The sequence below is a fragment of the Hippocampus zosterae genome, chromosome 21 (assembly GCF_025434085.1).
Source record: "Hippocampus zosterae strain Florida chromosome 21, ASM2543408v3, whole genome shotgun sequence".
Taxonomy (NCBI): Eukaryota; Metazoa; Chordata; class Actinopteri; order Syngnathiformes; family Syngnathidae; genus Hippocampus; species Hippocampus zosterae.
In genome coordinates this window covers 3,040,113-3,054,360 of record NC_067471.1, presented here as the reverse complement: position 1 = coordinate 3,054,360, position 14,248 = coordinate 3,040,113, and the positions used below count along the sequence as shown (strand labels likewise).

General features: G+C 44.8%; 1 protein-coding gene across 6 annotated transcripts in view; it reads left to right on the top strand.

The window, feature by feature from the left end:
- Window positions 1–13,371, top strand: part of sox5 (SRY-box transcription factor 5) — a 78,858-nt gene extending 65,487 nt beyond the window's left edge. For 4 of the 6 annotated variants that reach the window (XM_052055353.1, XM_052055352.1, XM_052055354.1 and 1 more), the window contains exons 11-15: window positions 3,930–4,105; window positions 6,733–6,835; window positions 7,145–7,318; window positions 10,348–10,564; window positions 10,687–13,371. In XM_052055353.1, the coding sequence (XP_051911313.1) occupies window positions 3,930–4,105; window positions 6,733–6,835; window positions 7,145–7,318; window positions 10,348–10,564; window positions 10,687–10,999 (983 nt within the window). In that variant the 3' untranslated portion in view covers window positions 11,000–13,371. The remainder of the gene's footprint in view (window positions 1–3,929; window positions 4,106–6,732; window positions 6,836–7,144; window positions 7,319–10,347; window positions 10,565–10,686) is intronic. The other 2 variants (XM_052055355.1, XM_052055351.1) reach the window with 1 other exon arrangement.
- The last annotated feature ends 877 nt before the right edge of the window (window positions 13,372–14,248 follow it).

Here is a 14,248-nt window from a genome sequence, read left to right as displayed (position 1 = left end):
AATAGAGAACAAAAAAAAATTGTGACTCTACGGGGGTTGACTGTATTGCGTTGATCCGACGCATTTGGTTTTATGATGCTGCCATGACGCGCATCACGAATTGTCTGGCTTGAGCCACGCAGAGATGAATCCATATATATATTTCTTTCTTTTTCTTTTTTTTATCCGACATTCCTGGATGTGCTGCTGGCACCCCAACGGACCGAAATAGCACCCCCTTTGCTTGCGAGCGCCGCCATTGTCGCTGGCGTAATCATCCCCGACCATATGCGCCCTCACACGCGCACGTGAAATATGACATCAATGAATCACCGTTTTGTGCGCTTAATCCATTTGTCACGCCGCGCTGAGAGTTCAAATACTTCACATATGTAACAGGCTATAATTAGTGTGTTTGTGTGCGCGTGTTTTTTTTTTTTTCCTCCCCTTCCTCCGTGTCACTATTTGCCTTCGGGGCCTGCTGCATTGTTATGTGTTTATTAGTGACTGAAAGAGACAGAGAGACATGAAGTGGAGATGGGGGAGGGTCGAAAGATGGAAGGGGGGATTAACATCCTTCAATTTTTTTTTTTTTTTGCAGCGGGGGAATAATAAAGCGAGGCATGTATGACAGACAGGAGGTATCACCAATGAGATTAGACAAGCCTCTTACATGAGCCAGGACAGCGCAAACACTCAGCGCTAATGACACAATGACAGCACACATGCACACGCACCACTCAAACGCTCAAACACAATCACTCCTCCCATGTGCAATAGGCCGTCAATCCCCTCTCCCCCCCGCCATACCCCCCCCACCCCCCTTCATCTGACTTCTTGGCTAATCTCACTGTTTTTCAACAAATCTGAGGATTTAATATCAGATTAGTGGATTTGCAGTCCCAGATGTTTTTTGTTCGGTGGGGGGAAAAATGGATTACAGTGTTTAAAGTTTGCGCGTGATCCCCCGTGGAATATTCGGATGCTTTTGTGATGAGCCGCCGCTGCTGCGGGCCCCATCTGTTGCCGGCGAGTTTAGCCGGTCACCAGCGCATTTGTTACTCCGGTTTGAAGGCGTATTAGGGTTCTTGTTGCAGGTTCAGAGGGGATTGGAGGGCCGGACAAATTGGAAAAGACTCTAGACGTGCTCGTTTTGATGCAGTCGTGGGTTTGTTGACGTGTGTGTGTGGGGGGGTAGTGAAACAAGGAAAAAGTGAACCGGAGGTTATTGTGATTTTTGTTACAGTAGAAAATTTAAGGTTAACCATAGCGTTTTATGGGCAGCATTTTGGGCATATTTGTGGAAGACGAGGCCAATTTTCCCCCTCCTCATTTAAAATCTTCTATTGATCTATAAAATCACTGAATGGCTTCGGTCCTGAGTACAAAACAGAAATTCTCATGGAATAGAAACCCAGCAATGGTTCTGAGGTCAGTAAACTTTGATCAGTTAGTGGAGCCCAGAGTTCAAAGCAATTAGTGTCTCGGCAGTGTCTCAGCATTTAGCAGTTGTGTTGCAGGCCAACAGAACTGAAGTTCACTGCAAGCGTGAATGCTTTGAAATTCAGGTTGAAACTGCTTTTTGGTTCCTTCATACCCAGGATTGAGATCTTTTCGAGCATTTGCTTGATCAATTTTTCCTAAATCACGTACTTGCGCTGTACGTTCTTTCCGTCATTTTTGTAAACTATTGTTTATTTCTGGATTTTGCTGTAAATGTCTTTAATTGTTTTTTTTAAGTCTTCAATTCATTTGGCTTCATATATTGTTTTGTAACTATGTGAAGCACATTGTGTTGAAGCACATTACCTTGTGCATGGAATGCACTATAACAATTAAGCTGCCTTGCCTAGTTACCCTCATAGTATTACTGCTTATGCAAGATAAGATAAGAAAACCTTTATAAGTCTCACAATAGAGACGTTCCCAATTCACAGCAGCAAAGTTATGAAAGAAATAAGTAGAAGAACAAAATATAGGAACTGCTGTAATACGTCAGGAACGGATGCCCCTTTTCCATGCATTTCAACGACAATACCGTATTTTCCGCACTATAAGGTGCATTTTCTTGAAAACCAAGAGTGCGTCCAAGTGAACATCTCTGAAAGCCTTATAATCAGATGGGCCTTATATGTGGATCAATATTCAGATTTTTGGGACGTCGTATTTTAGATGTTACGTAAGTGCTTCGTGACAGCTGCAGCGGTGTGAAAGCTCTATATAATGAAATCTGTATTGTATGTGGTTTTAGTGGTTTTGCTCATGATTGTAAAGTGCCCTTTAGTGTTGTGAAAACCGCTTATAAATAAAATGTATGATTATTATTATTACTGTATTCCCTTTAGCGTAGCGCCATCTAGCGAATGCATAACGCAACCGCAGCCACTATTGTGGCTTTTACTCGATGCGCTTTCTAATGCAGTGCGCCGAGAAAACAGTTTTCAAATAGGCCATTCATTGAAGGTGCGCCTCCGAGACGCCTTAGAGTGCGGAAAATACGGTAATCAAATAAATCGTCCTAATATGGTCAGGTATAACGGGATTGAGGTCCATGAAGGTGTCAACCATCATTTTCTGGCCTAACAGACCCGTAGGCACGTCTCTGTCTTTCTCTCTCCACCTATCAATCTTCCCATGTCAAGTTAAATTGAAGGCCTGTCACTGCCTTCAATTTCAAACACTTTTTTTTTTGCTGAGTATTTGTCACCCTCACTAAAGTCCCCCGCACCCCCCGACTGTCCTGTCGGGAGCGCTTTTGTGGTCCAAAATGCTATTCGCCTGTCGGGAGAGATTTAGAAGGGGAAAATGTGTGTGAGTGAAATAGAACCCTCCCACTCTATCTGGGTCACATGCACTTGTCTGGATGGTTGGCATCACTGTCATTGGAACACACCCACCCACTGAAGTGTAGAAGAATACCTCCCTCCTCTCTTTTTTTTTTTTAATTGAGATTAAAATTGACTGCCACCCGATTCCATCACCTTCCTTCTTTCGGCCCCTTTCACGTCCAGATTTCCCCGACTTCTAAAAGAGTTCACGGCGCTGTCATTACCAATCTGAAGCCAGTAATCTGGCCTGAGAAGGCATTAGCACATCCCCGTGGATGGGTGGGGTGGGGGGGGGTGGGGGGGCTTAGTGCAGATAAAGACCCCATAAACCAGCAGCGGCGCTTTGTTAGTGGCGAGTTGTATGTGATAGGGAACTTTGTGAGGTTACCTGGCTGTCCCTCCGGACATTGACGCACTCAGATTGTGTGGGGAAGTGTAATTAAAGATTATTACTTTTTATATTTCTTTTTAGCTGAATGCACATTTGGACATGCTTGAGTTTGAAGGCAGGTATGGATGGAGGCAGCTTGAAGCCATGGCAGTTTGGGGCGCATTCTGACTCACACTCAGTTCCCCTCCCTTTCGAGTGTATGCTAATGTCTTTACCTCGTGGCAAAAAGGAAGATTTATTCTGGCTGAAAAAACTCAGGCCTCTTCCCTTAAACTAAGAACTAAACTGAGGCTCAGAGGGGATCGAGCCTTTTCTGTTGCTGGTCCCTCTCTCTGGAATGACCTCCCACTGAACATTTGGCAAGCCTCCTCGCTGCCCATCTTCAAAGCCCTCCTCAAAACTCACTTGTATTCTTTGGCATTCGACTCAGCATGACTTAGATTTGTTGTTTGTTTTACTGTTTGGTGCTTTCTACCGCCTTTATTACCGATTTGTCTTACTGTTTATTGTGCATGTTAAATTGCTTCATGTACAGCACTTTGTATGCAGCGATGGCTGTTTGAAAGTGCTATATAAATACTGTTGACTTGACTTAAACGTAAACATACAGCGCCAAATGTGAATTACGTTCACGTCATTAAAAACGCAAGTCCAAACATTCCCCGCGAAAAAAAAAAAGATGACGCAAACAGATAATAATAGTCGTCCTGGCCGTTTTGTTGCCGTCCCAGCAGACTTGCTGTCGTCGCTGTCTTCGGGAGCCTACCTGAATGACCACGAGGCCGTAACCAAGGCCTTTGCCGAGGCCCGCCAGATGAAGGAGCAGCTCAAGCGGGAGCAGCAGGTGCTCGACGCCAAGGTGGCGGCCGTCAGCAGCCTCGGACTCAACAACGGACGCTCCGATAAGGTAAAAAAAAAAAATTAAAAGACAACGCCGACGCAGAAATGCATGGAGGACCATTATTTCACCTCAGGAGGACTTGATTCAAGTGCCCAATACCTTAAAATAAGGCCCAATATCGATAACTAATATCGAGTCGTTATTTTAAAAGAAAATCTCCCAATTATTCATTCATTCATTTCTCAAATCAACATTCCCTACTGAAATGAATGGCAATGCCATTAATGTGTTTCAGCCTCCCTGTAATGACAAAATTCCCATTGTATGATGTAGTATTGTACAATATAAAAACATACGGTACTAATATATGTTAATATCTAAACTTGACTTTCACCAACCCTCATAAATTTTTTTTTTTAATTGGCCTTTTTTCACCAACGCTTTCTGCACTTTATGCATGTTAGATTTTTGATTGGATGATGGTATTTATGAACTTCTTCCGCTTCGGTATAGAACAATAGAATACGCAGACCGTGCGCATATTTTTTTGATGATTTTAAGTAACGCGACGAAATGTGAGAAAATAACGCTATAGTGACCCTGCACTTTTCAGAGATTTCTTGAACACGGGGCGGGAGAGATCAGCTAAATGCATAAATCCAATGTGCACACTTGCACAGGAGCTGCTGTTGGTCGCAGCTCACATCCAGACACTCACACGCAAGATCAGCACAATCACCCCAATAGGCCCACTCTTAAAGGCACCTAACACACAAACACTACTGTCTTTTCGATAAATTTATGCAAGTAATTTTGCCGACATTTTTGAAATACATTTGCAATAAAATTAAAAAGTGTGTTCGTTTGAATACAATTTAAAAATAATTGTTTATTTGTTTCAAGTGCTGAGGCTAAATAGTGCCGGGTAAGGTACACATATGAGTATGTAATTGAGGCGTGTGTGTGTGTGTGTGTGTATGTGTGTGTGTGTGTGTGTGTGTGTGTGTGTGTGTGTGTGTGTGTGTGTGTGTGTGTGTGTGTGTGTCAACGCAGAGCATCTGCGGGACATTCATGCAAAGTGAGGGTGCCGGCTCCTCGGCAGCGTGGCTAAATTGTGGTTATTTGTTAAACATATCGGGATGCCGCATGGCTGGTGCATGGAGAAAACGTATGTGTACACTCACACAGGCGTGCAGGTGGAGCAAAGCATGCTAAAAGCGACATTTACTTATTTACCCTCCTTAATTTGTCACTAGATCAGTGTCCCCCCGCCCCCAAAAAAAAAATCACCAAAAAGACATAACCGTGTCTAGGGATGAGGTGAAATATGTAGCTTGTGGCCATCTAGTGGAAAAACAATGATTTGCTCTGGCTGTCACGATATGTTGCTGGCATCGGTCGCTTTATTATTATTATTTTTTTCGGTGCCTGAATTCATTTCGGTGCCTGCGATGATTTCCTTCTGCTCCGTCCGCCGTCCCCTTTGCTGGCTTTGTGCCGCTGGCCCCCGGCGTCAAGCCTCGCCGCCCGAGCGCCCGGCCCCGCGACAACAGAGTCATCTCTGACACTCCGGGAGGGATTAGTTTTGTCGCTACTTTGTGTCTCTGCGCCCGTGTCAGCCGCTCAATCCACTTTTCTCGTGTACGGTGCTGGGGCTTAATGTCAGACTAGGCTGCCATCCACTCTGTCTCCCTCTTCATCCCCCTTCCCGTACAAAAGCTGCGCGCGGGCGTGCGTGTGTGTGTGTGTGTGTGTGTGTGTGTGTGTGTGTCATCGCATTTAATCTTAATATCTGAGCGTGTGCAAGACATTATGTCCTTTTTTTTCCTCCCTCAGCAATGAGGTCCGATCACTCGTTTGACATGCAGATAATTCTTCCAAATCTCTCCGTAGATGACTCGACAGCGATAAATGGCTCTCGTCTCCATTCAAGTGGAAATGTAGTGCAAAGTTATCGCCAACAATGAATATGTTTTTGCACTAAACACACAGCATGTGATTAGCACTCTGCCTGCGCTCCATCTCGGCAGCCAGCTTGGTTCAGGTCATGTCTAAATGGAGACTTTTGGGAAGGTTGTTCGAGAAAACAACACCGGGTTGCTTCCCACTCGTCATCGTATAATTAAACTGTAAAAAACTAAAATGGGTGTGCATCGTCAAGCTCCAGCACACATTAAGCATGTAAATGTGCAGTAAATCAGGCTTTTATTGGCTGCAATAAATACCCAAGGGGCGCCGCACGGCGCAACCTCGCTGTCGCTTCAAATGCGTCGACCCCGCGTGAGCTGCAAATCCAAAATTGTCGTCAACATCCAAACATGGAGCGTTCAAAACATGCCCGCACGCGCTTTTTGGACAATTAGCTTGATTGCGGAGCCACTCTCTGACTCACTCAATCACTCACTCTCCTGATCTATCCATCCATTATCCGAGCTGTCTTTCCTCACGAGTGGGTGTGCGGGAACCCATCCCAGGTGTTTGCGGGACGCAGGCGGGGTACGCTCGGAACATGTTGCCGGCCAGTCGCAGGGCACACACATCAACAAACAACCATGAACACTTGCACCGAGGGACAATTTACAGTGTTCCAATGAACCTACCATGCAGGGGTTTTTTGAAATGTGGGAGGGAAACCGGAGAGTACCCAGCGAAAACCCACTCCACACGCTGACTCCCGGGCCTTGTGTGTGCAGGACAAGGCGGCCTTGGAGAGTCTGAGCCAACAGCTGAAGCAGCAGGCCGAGGACAAGTTCAGCCACGCCATGCTGGACTTCACCATGAGCGGCGACTCTGATGGTAAACGCGCCAACGCATAAACGGGGCGAGCGTGTGGCGTGCATGTCGGCGGATAGAAGTGCGAGCGGAACATTTCATAATGGGAGGGAGTATCACGAATATGCAATATGTCATTTTCCGAGCCAACCCAATCGTCTACTATAGCTAAAATAGTGACTGTGGCGCCACCTGGAGTTTTTGACACACCTGGGCGTCCCTGTGTTTATATTAGCGGGGTCTTCTACCATAGCGAAAAGGTAAAAAATTGGAAAATCTACAGTCTGCTTGCTCTCAAACTCTCACTTCTCATTTTTGGATATTTTTTTCTAGGCTCCCCGAGCGTGTCCGACTCTCGGATATTCCGCGAGGCCCGGGGTCGTGGCAGCAGCGAGCCTCACATCAAGCGGCCCATGAATGCGTTCATGGTGTGGGCAAAGGACGAGCGGAGGAAGATTCTGCAAGCCTTTCCCGACATGCACAACTCCAACATCAGCAAAATCCTCGGTAAATGCACGCACGTAATCCTTTTAATAGAGTCTTCGTACCACAACGATCACGTCACAATTTTAGACAACAAAAAGCATAAAAATGGAAACCAAATACAGCACCCATACCACAGAAAGTGATTTTATAACTATTACAGACGGATCACTTCAGACTTGTTTAAGTGCACCGTTCGTTGACAAATCAGAGTAGGGAAAAAAAATACGGTCCAATTGCTTTTCTACAGAAAGAGCAGTGGAATAGTATAAATCCGCAAGGAGTTAACGCTCATTTGGGAAGGTTTGTGATTGTCTATATGGCGTCAAAGCACCTTCTTTCACTCTTAGAAAACTCTAATCAACTGTATTTATAGAGCACTTTAAAACAACCACCACTGTATACAAAGTGTTGTACATGGAGCAAATAACATATATGCAACAATAAACAGTAAAACAATAAATTAATGACAAAGACAGGAGAAAGCACAAGACGGTAAACCTAAGATCAAGTCTGAGTCATGCTGAGTCAAAAGCCAAAGAATAGTTTTCAAGATGGGCAGCGAGGGGGCTTGCCGAATGTTCAGTGGGAGGTGATTCCAGAGAGAGGGACCGGCAACGGAAAAGGCTCGATCCCCTATGAGCCTCCAGTTAGTTCTTGGTACTTCAAATCGTGTCTGGTCCGCAGACCTGCGGCACCAGGCAGATGTGTAGGGGCTGAGGAGCTCAGAGAGGAAAGGTGGCGCAAGGCCATTTAAATGTTTGAAAACAAATTAGATCTTAAAAAGAACTCTAAAATGTACAGGGAGCCAGTGAAGGGATGCCAGAGTAGGCGTTATGTACTCCCCTCTTACGAGTACCAGTATAGAGGCGAGCAGCAGCATAGTATAGAGGCGAGCAGAGACGCTTCATGGAGGATTGGGTGACTCCAAAGTAAAGTGCATTACAGTAATCAGCCGGGATGTGACAAAGGCATGAATATCCTATTTCAAAGTGCTCATGAAAAAGGAGATGTTTTACTTGAGCCAGCTGCCCAAGAGGAAAGAAGTTGGAGTGAACAACGGCACCAATTTTCTAGTCCAATTTAAAATCACTGTCCATTTTAAGACCCAAGTTTGAGACTGTTTACTTAAGATTAGGAGCCAGGGGGGCCCAAGTCTACAGAATGGGATGCACAGGGGCCACTGGGACCAAACACTATCCCTTCTGTATTCTTTTCATTGAAATTCAAAAAATTGAGTGCCATCCAAGTTTTGATTTCCTCCAGGCAGGATAAGAGTGGCCTTAATGAGAAAGCGGCTTTTTTGCTCAGTGGGACATAGATCTGACAGTCATCCACATAGCAGTGGAAGGAAATACCATGTTTCCTGAAGATGGAACCCAATGGGAGCAGATACAGCGAGAATAGCAGAGGCCCCAGAATTGAGCCCTGTGGCATGACTAAATGAAACTCCACACCTCAGTTGAACATAGTTGCTTGCCGCCAAACGGTGCAAGCACAAAAATTGCAAAAAGGGGAGTGGAGGATCCGAGTGGGCCAATTCGTGAACATGTGATGCTTCACTGTTTGGTTTGGCAAAACTGATTCTGAAGGCCCTGGGCAGATTCAACTGTCATGGAAACACACCTCCATACACAACTGGAGGTTGTGCAGCAAAGAGAAACTGTACAAAAATTAAAATAAACAGGCAAATATTCGAGTGCCGGTATCTTTGCTTGTCCTGACCTCTCACCATTGACAAAAAAAAAAATGTCTGGCTTCTTCCCGTCTCTTCATTCACCAAAAGACACACTAGCAGTGATTTCCTTCCAAGCAGCGGTGTCGTGTAAACGTCCGGGGAGAACACGCCTCAGACAAATGATGATATAATTCATTATGCATTAAACAAGCAACGTGCCGCCGCCTGACATTTCCCCGGGACCGCCGGGATCGGCCCTGACATTTTAAAGAGCTCCTAAGCGTTTTATAACGCAGGGAAATCTGGTTTTAATAAGCCTCCTCTCTCTCTCTCTCTCTCTCTCTCTCTCTCTCTCTCTCTCTCTCTCTCTCTCTCTCTCTCTCTCTCTCTCTCTCTCTCTCTCTCTCTCTCTCTCTCTCACTCTCTCTCTCGTCACTCTGCATCTCTCTCAACCTCAATTGCTAACAGATCGCAGAACAGATGAGAACGGCCAAGCGCTGACAGCTTTTAGCCGTTAAACATACAGTAGTCGAGCGCAAATTCAGACCAGATATGAGGCTGCGCTAGGGGGGGAAACAGGCGCAAGATTACACCCACGCGCACACACGCTTGGTTCCGATCCACGAAAAGAAAACGGCGCTGACGGGAAAGACCCTCATTAGTGGCGGATGAGTACCTGCCGTCCCCTCATTAACCCCCACTTTCCCCGAGTGGATCCGATTCGCACTGGTGACTGACACGCAGGCTCAATTTAAGCCTGTTCGTCACATCTCGATCGTCTTGTCATCCCTCCCTCATTTTGGTATGTTAATCACGATTCATCATGAGCCGGGAAGGATTGGCCATTTGTCCTGCTCCATTAATTGGTCTTGGTAATTCGGTATCAAGGATAGGCAGGAATTTAGTGGGAAATTGCACACTCGACAGACTGGAGTGTTTTGCCATGGGCAAAGAAGTAGAAACAAATTGAAGTATTTGTGAAAAAATTGCGACGAAAATACAAATCACCATGATGCTAATGATGGGAGGGATTACTGGGAGAACTGCGCTTGTGTCTCCACAATCTTGGGGTAATGTCAGACGATGACATCATTGCTGGTGATGTTAATATAATCCTGTAATACTGTTTTGAGAGGTGGCCCGGTGGGTCCAGTGGTTAAGATATCCTTTATTTGTCCCACACTGGGGAAATTTACAAGTCGAGTACAAATTTAGTGAGTCGGGCCTACGTGGGTTTTTTCCGGGTACTCCGGTTTCCTCCCACATTCCAAAAACATGATTCCAAAACAAAATTCCATTCATTTACCACGTTCAAGTGAGTTGCGGAGCTCGCTCTTGCACTTTTGACATTGACCACAACGGTCCTCTTTCCAAGGCTCGCGCTGGAAAGCCATGACCAACCTGGAGAAGCAGCCGTACTACGAGGAGCAGGCGCGCCTCAGCAAGCAGCATCTGGAGAAGTACCCGGACTACAAGTACAAGCCGCGGCCCAAGCGCACGTGCCTGGTGGACGGCAAGAAGCTGCGCATTGGCGAGTACAAGGCCATCATGCGCTCCCGGCGACAGGAAATGAGGCAATACTTCAGTGTGGGGTCAGTTGAGAAACTCAAAATTGCATACACACTGAAAAGCACATATACTCAATATATGCACATGTAAAAATAAAAAAAAAATATCAATTTTTTTGATTGCATGTTCAATGTGTGCCTTCCAGGCAGCAGAGTCAACTGCCCCTGTCGTCGGCGGGCGTGGTCTACCCAGGCGCCCTCTCCATGGCAGGCATGCCATCGCCCCAGATGCCCTCGGAGCACTCTAGCATGTCGAGCAGCCCCGAGCCCAACGCCAACCACCACCAGCACCACCTCCACTCCTCGTCGCACCTGGGCGGCCTGAAGGGCGACGAGCCTCGCGTCAAGGAGGAGGAGCTGCGGCTGGACGACAGCAACGGAGACGTTTACGACGACTTCGACTACGAGGACGAGGAGGCCGACTACGCCAGCGACAGTGAGAATCACATCGCCCAATAGGATGAGCCCTGTCAAAAAAAAATATATCGCCCTTTTGACATCCTTACGTCCTCCCCCCGCGGACTCCTCGCAGAGCCTAAAGCCCCTCCCATTTAAAAGTCCCGATACCAGCATCTGACCAATCAGCTGAAGCGAAGGACTGTCACCCACACTGACTGTTACACAATCTGGGAGGAAGACAAAGCCAGCCAGCCCGACACTTTGAAGAACGTCACTCCGGCGGGGGGGCGAGAGAGAAGAAAAAAAAACAAAAGCGACCTTTTAAAGAGTTTGTACACCAGAAAAGTTGCAAAACAGCGGACCTGTCACAGGCCAAAACAGATGACACTTTAAATACGGTGGACCTTTTTAAAGCGAGAGAAAAAAAAAAAAAAAGAAAAACAGCTTTTTTTTTTCCTGTTCTCGGTTCTATAATATTCTCACTCAGGTACACGGTGCCAATAAGTGGCTTGTGAATGTGATTTGTTGTTTTTTTTTGTGCTAAGTTTGAAGAATAATAGAAAAAGAGACATTTCCCTCCCTCCCCCTCGACCCCCCCCGTCCCCTCCAGTTTGTTGTTGAAGCACCTGAAACACACCGCGTTCATTTTCCGAGAAGAAAGAGATCTATTCCTGGAGATTTGCAGTTTTCCCCAAAACACCCCATTATGCGAGCAAGGACGGCGAGGGGGTTGATTTTGGGCTTTATTTATAAATGGGTGGGTGGGGTGGGGGTGGGGGGTCGACGACAAGGAAGCACTGTGTTTGCCAGACAATCCACCCGTTGTCATTTCGCGCCGTCCGTCCACGAGCTGAACAGCAGTGCGACATCGCTTGAACCATGCAATCGTGTGTGTGCGTGTGTGAAATGGGGATGGGGGGGGCTTTTTTGTGCAAAAAAAAAAAGACAAGAAACTAACTGCTGTTTATCAACTGCATCACTCTCTCTCTCTCTCTCACACACACACACACACACACACACACACACACACGTTATGTGTTTCTTCCCCCGCCCCTGCTGACCTCAGCGGGCCGCCAGTCAGTGTTTCCATTTTGTATTTGAATACTGTATTTTTTATTATTTCTCTAAACTGCCTCTATTCTAATATTATTAACAATAATTATAAGGACGGTCAGCTATGTTTAGTAAGTTATGTACAGTATAATTTATTTTTCTTCTCTATATCGGGTTTCTATGATGTTATTTTAGTCTGTAGGTATTAGATAAAAATACCTCCCCCCCAGCCCACACACGTTTTTTTTTTTTGTGGTTTTTTTTGGGGGGGGGTTGTTCCCTTTTGAGTTTTTCCGACGTTTCGTATTAATCCTCCGCTCGGACAAGCTGAAGACAAGCCGTCGGAAATTTTGAAAAGCACTCAGACTCTCCCGTCGGAGAAAAGAAAGAAAGAAAAAAAGAAGAACATGATATTTTGTATTGTTATAATTATGATTGCATTTATTTGTCATCCTTATTCTCAATGTATAATGTGAAGATTTTCGCCCCAATGTTTACCAGCTCAGCCCCGGGGTACGCAGTGGAACATCATTGGCTGGAATCCACACACACACACACACACACACACACACACACACATTTAAGAGATTATTCATGACAACCAAACAAGTCCTATGCTGTCTTTATTTTATTTTTTTTACATTTCGATTAAATCCTGTACATATATTTTGTGAAAGTATTTTGTTTCAATCATAGGAAAGCAGTGTTTACCCCACCAATGGTGTTCTGCTGTGTGCGTATGGCAACTCCAACAGGAGCCTCGATTCTTTTTTGGTTGTTGTTTTTTTTTTTTTGGAGCTCCACAGAGCCATGACTTCTCATGACTTGACTTTGCTGTACAGCTATTATCACGCCACGATGCTGGAGAGAGGAGAGGAAGGCGAGAGGGGAGGGGCATGAGGACGTCAATCATCCCTGCTGGCAAGGTCGGGCCCCCCCTCCGTTTTGAGACAATGAAGAAGGCGATCGTATTATTTAAGACAATCAAAGTAGAGTGGAGCTCAAAACAAAGTTTGAATTCTCAAGACGACAGACACACACAAAAAATATCTGACCATCTCAACTTGAAAAATCAAGAAAGATAATTATGTAAATATAACATAGAGTTATAGATTTATATTTTGTTCATAACACAGTGTAATATAAATTGTACATTTGGGTTTTTTCCCCTCTTCTCTCTCTTCCTCTGTCTCTTTTATTGATGTTTATCCATGCCACAGGAGTCGCAGTACTCTTACACACAAGACGAAAAATTGAGGGGGGGAAAAAAAAGAGAAAAAAAAGCCATGGGCTACCACCACCATCTGTTCTAAGTTCACTTTTTTTCAGTATTACTGCCAGACAAGGCTCTAATAAAGACAGCAATGTGTTCGGTAAAACTTGTTGTTTTGGTCCTCATCACTTCTCCTTGAATTCTGACCGTGGGTTGATTCGATTGGCGGGCCAGCCAGGACACAAATCAAGTTCGCTTTAGCATGGGTGACACTTTTGCTAGCTTGTATGACGTACATGACCTCTACTTCACACATTATAAAGGAGTTTTCATTCCTGGCCTTTAACTCATTCACTCCCAAAGACGTTTTTAGACGTTTTTCAGACTTGATCTAGAATTGGTTGGTAGTGAATGAGTTTTAATGACATTTCAAGCATTGTGCTAATGTTACTGTTGTTCAATACAGACATTAGCAACAATAACAAAAAAAGACTTTTAATGAAACTGTGTATGTAACAAGTTGACCATAAAATAGCTTTAAATTCTTAACAAAAGCATGACAAATGTTGACTTACAAGATAACCAGACTAGCCAGGACACGATGTGTTAGCCTTAGCATGGGTGCTAATTTTACAGTTATTGTCAGTGATTTGGATTAGCATTTAGCAATAATAGCTACTTTTGCTACCAAAGAGTGACGACAGAAACCACTCGCAATAAACGGAAACCACCCGCAATAAACGAAAACTTGCAAAGTAGCACCCCCCCCCCGTATATGTAAATGTGTATGAGTATAACAAATATTTATAAGACCAAATTTAATGGTATAATTGCACGTAGAAATACATTTTGTAGTAATTAACATTACTTAATGCTATATGTATGAACAGATTTAAACATGTATAAGTTATGTTAGTGTATTTATAAAAAAACTAGGGATCACTGGATCAACTTTAATTCAACTTAAGCTTAAAAAAATATGTAATAATATTTAAGAGGACGGGTGGGTAAAGCTTCATATGAATGGCACAGTTTTTCACAAA